Source organism: Prionailurus bengalensis, chromosome E1 (assembly GCF_016509475.1).
Source record: "Prionailurus bengalensis isolate Pbe53 chromosome E1, Fcat_Pben_1.1_paternal_pri, whole genome shotgun sequence".
Lineage (NCBI taxonomy): Eukaryota > Metazoa > Chordata > Mammalia > Carnivora > Felidae > Prionailurus > Prionailurus bengalensis.
This window is the reverse complement of record NC_057347.1, coordinates 39733787-39742691: the sequence shown is the minus strand read 5'-3', so window position 1 is coordinate 39742691 and position 8905 is coordinate 39733787. Positions and strand designations below refer to the sequence as shown.

Below are 8905 nucleotides of genomic sequence, written 5' to 3'. Positions count from 1 at the left end.
TAGATGGTGCCTACAAGGACAGAATTACCAGGGATGATTCAGGAGGAAAGAGCAGATGGAGAGAGAGTCAACATACTCATCTTAGAATCTGAGCCAAGATGATTCATACAAAGGAAGACAGCCAAGATGTGACAGGGGAGGAGATAATGGGATAAATCCTAATCAGGCAAAGGAAACAATGTTTTCCATCCAACTTGGAAAATGTAATTACCTAATTAAATGATTGCTTACTTGTTAGGGTAAACAGTAACATGGAAAGAGGTCCCTCAGCAGGGTGTAAAAGGGGGCCTGGAGCAAGAAGTCTTCTAGATTCAAGGAATACACTCTTCTGGAAACCCAACCAGAGCCTCTGCCCTCTGACACCATGGTCAACTCCTGTTGTGGCTCCATCTGCTCTGACCAGAGCTGTGGCCACGGCCTCTGCCAGGAGACTTGTTGCTGCCCCAGCTGCTGTCAGACCACACACTGCAGGACCACCTACTGTTGCCCCAGCTGCTGTGTGTCCAGCTGTTGCCACCCCTCTTGCTGCCAGACCACCTGCACCTGCTGCCGCCCCAGCTGCTATGGCAGTTCTTGCTGCTGAACATCCTGCTCTGGACTGGAACCTCCTTGCCCCCATCCTTCAGTCCAGGAAGAAAGCATCTAATTTAACAAAACACATGACACTTCCTGATGTCATGAACTTACAAACAGACCCATGGACTGATCTGGAAACCTCTGGTCTCTATGTCACTTATTCTCTTATGTAGAAATACCTTATTGCCAAATGAATCAGAATTTATGGTCAGATTATGCAGCTGATTTTTCAGAATTTCTAATTCTGATTCTAAATATAAAAGTCTTTAAATGTTCCTCTTCTAGGTTTTTTTTCTTTCCAATGTTTCTCAATGGAATCTATGTTCATGTGGAATTTCTTGAGGCTCCCAAATAAAACTTTTTAGTATTGGAAGGCACTGATATTGCTCATCTCTCATTATTTCTTATTAATGAAATGTTCAATGCATATTGCTCTTTTTCATGTGACATAGGAGCACATATTCTCAGGGGACCCTACAACAGAAAAATTAACCTGGTACTCACCAATGAGATTTTTATCCAGGTCACAATTAAGTGTTAGCAGAAACAAGAAAAGGTTTAAAGGGAGGCATCTTTGAACCTAATACATATAACATGAGAGCTATGGATTACAACTGCCAACAAAAGAGTCCTTAGAAAACTATAATCCATGAATTGATTTAAACTAATTTAAACAGAGGCAGCTCAGTGTAGATAGCCCATGGACTTGGGAATTAGACTTAGGTCTGAATTTTGACTGTACCACATACTAACTGTGGCCTTGGACATGTTACTTAAACTCTCAAATTAGGATTGCTTTTCTCCAAAGAAAGGATGATGATACACACCTATAAAATTGTCACACACCATTAATCATCAGGGAAATGCAAATCAAAATCACAATGAGATATCACCTGATACCTATTAGGATGGCTATTATTAAAAAAAAAAGACAAGTGTTGATAGGGATGTTGAGAAAAGGGAATTCTGGTACACTGTAGGTTAAAATGTTAAGTTGGTACAGCTATAATGGAAAACAATATGGAGGTTCCTCAAAAATTAAAAAACAGGGGCTCCTAGGTGGCTCAGTTGGTTAGGCATCTTACTTCATCTCAGGTCATGATCTTGTGGTTTGTGAGTTAGAGCCCCTCATTGGTCTCTGTGCTGACAGCTAAGAGTCTAGAGCCTGCTTCAGATTCTGTGTCTCCCTCTCTCTTTGCCCCTCCTCTGCTCTCTCTCTCTCTCAAAAATAAATAAACATTAAAAAATTAAAAAATTAAAAAACAGAACTACCATACAATCCAGCAATCCCATTTCTGAGTATGTATCCAAAGTAATTGAAATCAGAACCTCAGAGGAATACCTGTACTCCAATGTTTATGGCAATAATATTCACAATAGCTAAGATATGGAAACAACCTAAGCATTCATCTATAGATGAACAGATAAAAAAAAAATAGTGTATATATAGAATGGAGTATTATTCAGCTTTAAAAGGAGGAAATCCTGCCATTTGCAACATGGGTGGACTTGGAGGACATTATGCTAAATGAAATAAGTCAAATACAGAAAGACAAATACTGCATGATCTTACATGCATAAAATAATCAAACTCAATAATCAAATAGAAGCAGGGAGCAGAATGGTGATGCCAGGGGCTGAGGAAAGGAATAAATGGGAAGATGCTGGTCAGAGTACAAAGTTTCAGTTATGCAAGATAAGTAACTTCTGGAGATCTATATAGCATAGTGCTGACAGCTGACAATACTGTTTTATATACTTAAAATTTTCTAAGAAGGTATATCTTAAGTGTTCTTACACTTAAGATACACTTAAGTGTTCTTACACTTGTTTAAAAATTTTTTTAAAACATTTTTTAAAACTCTATGTGTCTGACTTCAAGGCAGCAAACTAGAATTTTCAAATTTTATCTCATACCTACAAGAATCTCTTCATTTCTCAAATATATATTTTATTGATTGAAGGAAAAAAGACAGTTGTGACAAAGATTTAATGAGATAAAGGTACATGGTAGACAAATAAAAGTATGCTCCCTTTTACCTCCGCTGAGCTTTATTTTACATTTTATTTTGAAATAACTATAGGTTCACAAGAAGTTGAAAAACAGTACAGCAAAATTCTGGGTACTCTCTATCCAATTTTCCACAATGGTCACTTCTTATAGAATTATAGTACACACCAAAACTCAGAAACTAACATTAGCACAATCTACAGAACTTGTTCAGATTTTACCAGTTTTATGTGCACTTGTATGTGTAAGCCTGGGTTTTTAGCTTGGTTGTGTCAACTTGGAAATTAGGGCCAGGGCATAATGGCCATGAGAAAAAAAAAAAAAGAAGCACCGTAAAGAATTTGATTGATTAGACTTATAGGTCCCTTATGGTAGAAAGGAATCCTCAAAGTCATTTCACCCAATCTCCTCCATCTGGTTCACGAGTCTTCCTCTGCAACACCAGCTTACACTTAAGTCCCCCTGCTATGTATGGAGGAAGCCATTCCATAAAACTTTATGGTGAGTATAATTTTTTTTTTCTCTATGAGCCACCCACTTATCCTGTGTCAGCCCATGACATCCATTTGGGGCAAGTCCAATCTCTCACATACAGCTCCTCCATGCTGCACAGCCATGCCTTTGCTCCACTTTTCTTTAGGCTAATTTTCCCAAGTTTTTTCACCTGCTCTTCATTGATCACAATGTCACCATCTTAGCAATTTTGCTTTTAATATACCGCAATTTATCTCTATTATTCTAAATGTAGGCAAGAACTGAACACATTTTCAGATGTGTTCTGAATGCTCAGAAAGGAGTAGAACTGTGTCTTCTTCCTTTTAAAATACCACACTTGCGTTAATGTATTAATGTCTGCATTCAGCGTTTAATGGCACTAAATGTGGACTTGTACTGAGGTTACAATATCATGTAAACACCTATGTCTTTTTCATTACAAACTGCTTCAATCTATGCTTATAGATGCCCAGTGGTTATCTGAAGAGCAGCAATTCTGAATCTCTTTTGCTACCCAATACCACTAGTAACATGGCTCATTCTGGTAATAATATTATACCCAAGGAAGAGCTGCTAAGGGTACATACAACCTTAGGATATGTAGGCAGTTCAAATAAATTCTCCCAAGAAGTTTAGATATATTTACTCCTCCTCGATCCCATGTGCCATGTTGCATTGGTAACTACTCTTTTAGATCTAAGAAAGGCTCTGAGATTTCCTTGTGCTAGATTTTGCCTCTTATGCTAGGACGTCCAAGTCACTTGGAATCATGATTCTGGCATTCAATATATTCAATCTTTCCCAACTTCATGATTTGATAAACATATTTTACGGAAAGACTCAACAAAGTTGAGATGTCCATGGTTCCGTTTTCAGAAAGACCAGTCCAAGAATGGAATGACTACTCAAAAACCATCCTAAAGTTGAAAATGACATATATTTGGAAGAACGTAATTCAAAGACAAGGTTTTCCAGTGTTCTCCTCATTCTCTGGGTTCCCTTGTTCTCCACGGGGAAAATGTATTTGAAGAGCCAGCTGATGAACTGGCAGTGCCCCTATTTTTTTGAAACACTAGTCTGCTAGTCATTTGGTTGGGAATTTTGTAACCTTTAAGCTTTTACTCCATCCCACTATGAATAAATAGGTTGGTGCTGTCTAACCTGAATATTCATTTTATGTCTCCTTTCTTGAAAATAAAGACCTAGAAAGTGAAATCTGATCAACAATTTAAGTAATGAAGCATAAAAATATAGGGTATCTTCAGAGCCCAGCAATTTAAAGACACAGCAAGATGGCAAGATATGAATTACAGTAAAAGGCAAGGACACTGGGCAATCTAACTTGTATTGACAAGCAAATCTTGGAAACAGAGATAAGTCAACATGCCCTGACAAAGACAGAAAAACAAGAAGTCAAAGTCAGAAGAAAAGTCAGCCCAACAAAGCAGAAGTTAAGGTACTTGAACCTTATGATACAGGTAGATAGAGGGCTTCTATCTCTGCAGCTGACTTCCCCTAAGAAGCCCTAAAGCTGAGTTCTGGAGGTTTGTTTGTGGAGAAAAATGAAATACCACCCCACATCTGTAACACCCTACCAAAGATAGCAAGTATTGGTGAGGATGTGGAGAAATTAGAACCCTTTAATGCTGTTGGGATGTAAAATGGCACAGCCACTATGGGAAACAGTATAGAGGTTCCTAAAAAATGAAAAATAGAACTACTGTATAAATCAGCAACCCTACTTTTGGGTATATATCTGAAAGAAGTGAAATCAGGATCTTGAGGAGGTATCTGCACTCCCATGTTTATTACAGCATTATTCACAATAGTGAAGATATGGAAATAACCCATATGTCCACTGACAGACAAATGGATTTAAAAAATATGAAATAGCCACATAATGGAATACCATCACCCTTATAAAAATAAGGAAATCCCATTATTTGCAGCAATATGGATGGACCTAGAAGACATTAGGCTAAGTGAAATAAGTCACAGAAGGACAAGTAAATACTGCATGATTACACATAAAATCATCAAGTCCATAGGAGCAGAGAGTACAATGGTGGTTTCCAGGGAAGAAGAGGAAATAGGTAGTTGTTTAATGAATATAAAATTATACTTATACAGGATGAGTAAGCTTTAGAGATTTACAGAACAACAATGTACATATAGCTCACAATACAACAGGGTGCACTGACAAACTTGTTAAGAGGGTAGATCTCATGCTAAGTGTTCTTACCACACATAACATGCAGAGCATGAGGACAAATAAATCTTTGGGCGATGACAGATAATATTTATTACCTCAATTGTGGTGTTGGTATTATGGGTCTAGGCATATATCCAAACTCAACAAAATGGAAACATTGACCATTTTGTGGACAATTGACATTAACAATTCCACAATTGTGGAATTTTTTGTATTTTAAGTATGCCTTGATAGACCTGGGGGAAAAGAAGATATATCAAAATTTGTGACCTAGTTTTACTTCTTAGAAAAGTTATTTCTTTCCAAGCAGGAAGTCTAGATAATGGGGCATGATCACAATGGGGAGGAGGTGTGTCCTAAGATTCTTATCCTCATGACAGTGATCCCCTAATCCACACTCAAAAGTTCCCAGCATAAATGACCCACTATGAATGGGTCATCAGACCAAAATGCACCCTGATATTCCCAGGTCACCAAAACAAATGTGGGCGTCTAAGAACCATTATCTCCCAAGAGTACATATGATTTGCTAAGCACAATTAGATAAACACATATACCTCTAGACAGAAATCAGGTGACAGCTTTCTTTTAGGTAGCTAAAGCAAGACAAACACATTAAAGATGATTCAGGAAAAGCAGATGGGATGAGTCATGTATCAGGAAAATGAAATCAAGTTATCCATCTATCTTGAAAACCTTAACCTGAAAATGAAAACTGGCTAATTTGATAATTGGCTACTATTAGGACAAACAACGAAAAGAAAAGAGTGTTGCTTGTGAGACACTGGCCACCAAGCAAGGCATAAAAGGTGACCTTGGGGAAGAAGAAGTTCAAAACTTCCAAACCCACCTTCCTGGAAACCCACCCAAAACCTCCCTCTGACACCATGGTCAACTCCTGTTGTGGCTCTGTCTGCTCTGACCAGGGCTGTGGCCAGGAGACTTGTTGCCGCCCCAGCTGCTGCCAGACCACCTGCTGCAGGACCACCTGCTGTCGCCCCAGCTGCTGTGGCTCCAGCTGCTGCCGCCCCTGCTGTGGGGGTTCCAGCTGCTGTGGCTACAGCTGCTGCCAGCCTTGCTGCCGCCCCACCTGCTGCCAGGCCACCTGCTGCAGGACCACTTGCTGCCGCCCCAGCTGCTGTGGTTCCAGCTGCTGCAGGCCCAGCTGCTGCATCTCTAGCTGCTGCCGGCCCTGCTGTGGGGGTTCCAGCTGCTGTGGCTCCAGCTGCTGCCAGCCCTGCTGCCGCCCCACCTGCTGTGTGTCCAGCTGCTGCCGCCCCTGCTGTGGGGGTTCCAGCTGCTGTGGCTCCAATTGCTGTGGCTCCAGCTGCTGCCAGCCTTGCTGCCGCCCCACCTGCTGCCAGACCACCTGCTGCCGGACCACCTGCTGCCGCCCCACCTGCTGTGTGTCCAGCTGCTGCCGCCCCAGCTGTTGCTAGACCCCCTGCCACCACCCAACCTGCTCTAGTGGCTCTTGCTGCTGCTGAGTGCCCTGACCTGCACCCTGCTGTTTTCATCAGCCAATCTCCTTCATGTCGTCCAACGGGGAGCTGAATCATGTGAGGCCAACTGTAAAACCTCAGTTCCCAGTGATTTTTCAACTGGTTGGCCTTGGAATATACCACCGCACTGCCCAATTCCCTCCCACCTCTTTCTTATGATGTCCATCCCAATTCAGTACAAAGGTTGTATTTTCCCTGATACACGATAACATATCATCCTACCTGATGTATCTGTTACTGCCCGATGTTCTGTATGGAGATGTTTCTATATAGCAAATAAATCTTAACTTTCCAGGCATTAAATATAAAGAATCGTGTCTCATTCTTTTTTCCTTCGTGAGTGGTCACCCTTAGCTGCCAGGTCTTCTATTCTCTGCACAACGAGGAGATCGTAGCAGGCGATTTCAGCATTTTCACTTCTATCACCTCAGTCCTTCCCATGCTAACAGTGTAGGATGGTGGCTTGCAGAAAGCACCTGGAACTCTCTGCGGAGGGCTCGGTCTACATGAAGGAGCAGATCGCAAAGGACACAATAGGGAAGGCACGTGCCTGGGAGGAGCATTCAAACAGTGGCCAGTAGTTGGTGGGTAAATGCTCTAGCCTCTATCCCCTCTAGTGGGACATGTGAGACCGGAGGGCCTCGGTAGCACTGAACGAACCCCCGATGCCCACAGGACTCACCTGCTCTTGAAATCAACCTGGATTGGTTTCCACCCTTCCCTGGATCACTTCACAGTATCCCTAGAGCACTACTTGGGACCACCTCCCAGACAATCTACTTGCTCTCAAGCCTCTGTTTTGAGCTCCGACCCTGAGGTCGACCTGACACCAGTGTTCCAAGTCTCAGTAACAGTGCCTTCAAACATTTCCCTATGATATGAACGGTCACTGGGTGACACTGTGGGCTCTCGACCTTATTCTCCGCTGAACCACTGAATCTTTTCATAGGATGCTGTTGCTTCTCACAGCTTGTACACACTTGGTTTTAGACTTCCTGTGTCCAATTCCTGAAAGATCATGTATCCCGAGGGACAGGAGACACTCCCACGAATAAAACAGCTCACCGTGTTAGGAAGTGTCTCTCTGAGGAGGCTATGCTTGAGGCGGACCGCACCAAACTGCGATTCTCACGTTGCATTCAAAACACTAGAGCCTACAACGGGTATTCCTGCATAAGTACTGCATAAGGAAGGAGGTGCTCTCAGGAGACCCAGTGTAAAGCGGAGTCAGCACATGGGAGTAAAAGAAGCTAAGACAAAGGGTGCTTTCAGTTCACCTCCACCCCCGTATTCTGACCCACAGATGAAGGGTGTGTACTGGGCCACGGACTTGCTTGTCACAGAGGCGAAGGGGTTAGGCAATTGTACTCCTACCTCACTTTCACTACGTTTTGACATCCTCTGATGGGTGGAACGGATGGAGAGAAAGAACTCCAGGTGTCCCCCACCCCAGAGGCTGAGACCCTTACCTACAGTGTGTGATCAGTGTGAGCCACTCATAGTCCATACTCACACTACCTTGTGGATGAGGGCACATATGGCAAAGAGCATCAGGATGGGATATTGTATACCTACCCCTGGTTCTGCTCATGTCTGTGGATTTCTCTCATTAACCTTGCTCCATGTGGTTTGTCACAGTTTCTGTAAAAACCTACAACATGAGGGTTAGAGGGCAGTTCCGCTTTTCCTTTAGCTTCCTTGCCTGGTGTTGTGACCAAGGTCCCCATCCCTGAGAGTTCTGAACCCATGGGTCCTATGTCCTCTTCAGGCTACACTACTTGCCCATCTGCAGTGAATGCCGGGATTAGGAATACCATAAATGACCCTGCAGATCACCTGAATGCTAAAAATATTCCCTGTGGCACCTGTAGCTCCTAACGTTGACTGCTGCCTTCCTGGCACTAGAAACCCAAAGGGGTAAGGTGGCAGCCAGAATTTTACTTCCAATCAGAACTACCCACGTGCCTTCCAATGAGCTTTCCTGTCTTAGAGCTGAGACCTCTAGAGGCACACAGCCTACAATTATCGTAGAAAGAGGCACAATTTCCCCCTAGTGGATCATTCAGATGAAGGTAATGGGGAAAGGTCTCCTTTAACTCTCACATCTAG

General features: G+C 42.5%; 1 protein-coding gene across 2 annotated transcripts; it reads left to right on the top strand.

The window, feature by feature from the left end:
- Positions 1–325: 325 nt before the first annotated feature.
- Positions 326–7108, top strand: LOC122485546 (keratin-associated protein 4-3-like). 2 transcript variants are annotated; one of them, XM_043584427.1, is made up of 2 exons: positions 326–499; positions 6236–7108. In XM_043584427.1, the coding sequence occupies exons 1-2, from the start codon at positions 365–367 to the stop codon at positions 6731–6733; spliced, it is 633 nt and encodes a 210-aa protein (XP_043440362.1). In that variant the 5' UTR covers positions 326–364; the 3' UTR covers positions 6734–7108. The 2 variants fall into 2 exon arrangements, with proteins under 2 accessions (XP_043440362.1, XP_043440361.1); XM_043584426.1 differs by lacking the exon at positions 326–499 and having other exon boundaries at positions 6116–7108.
- The last annotated feature ends 1797 nt before the right edge of the window (positions 7109–8905 follow it).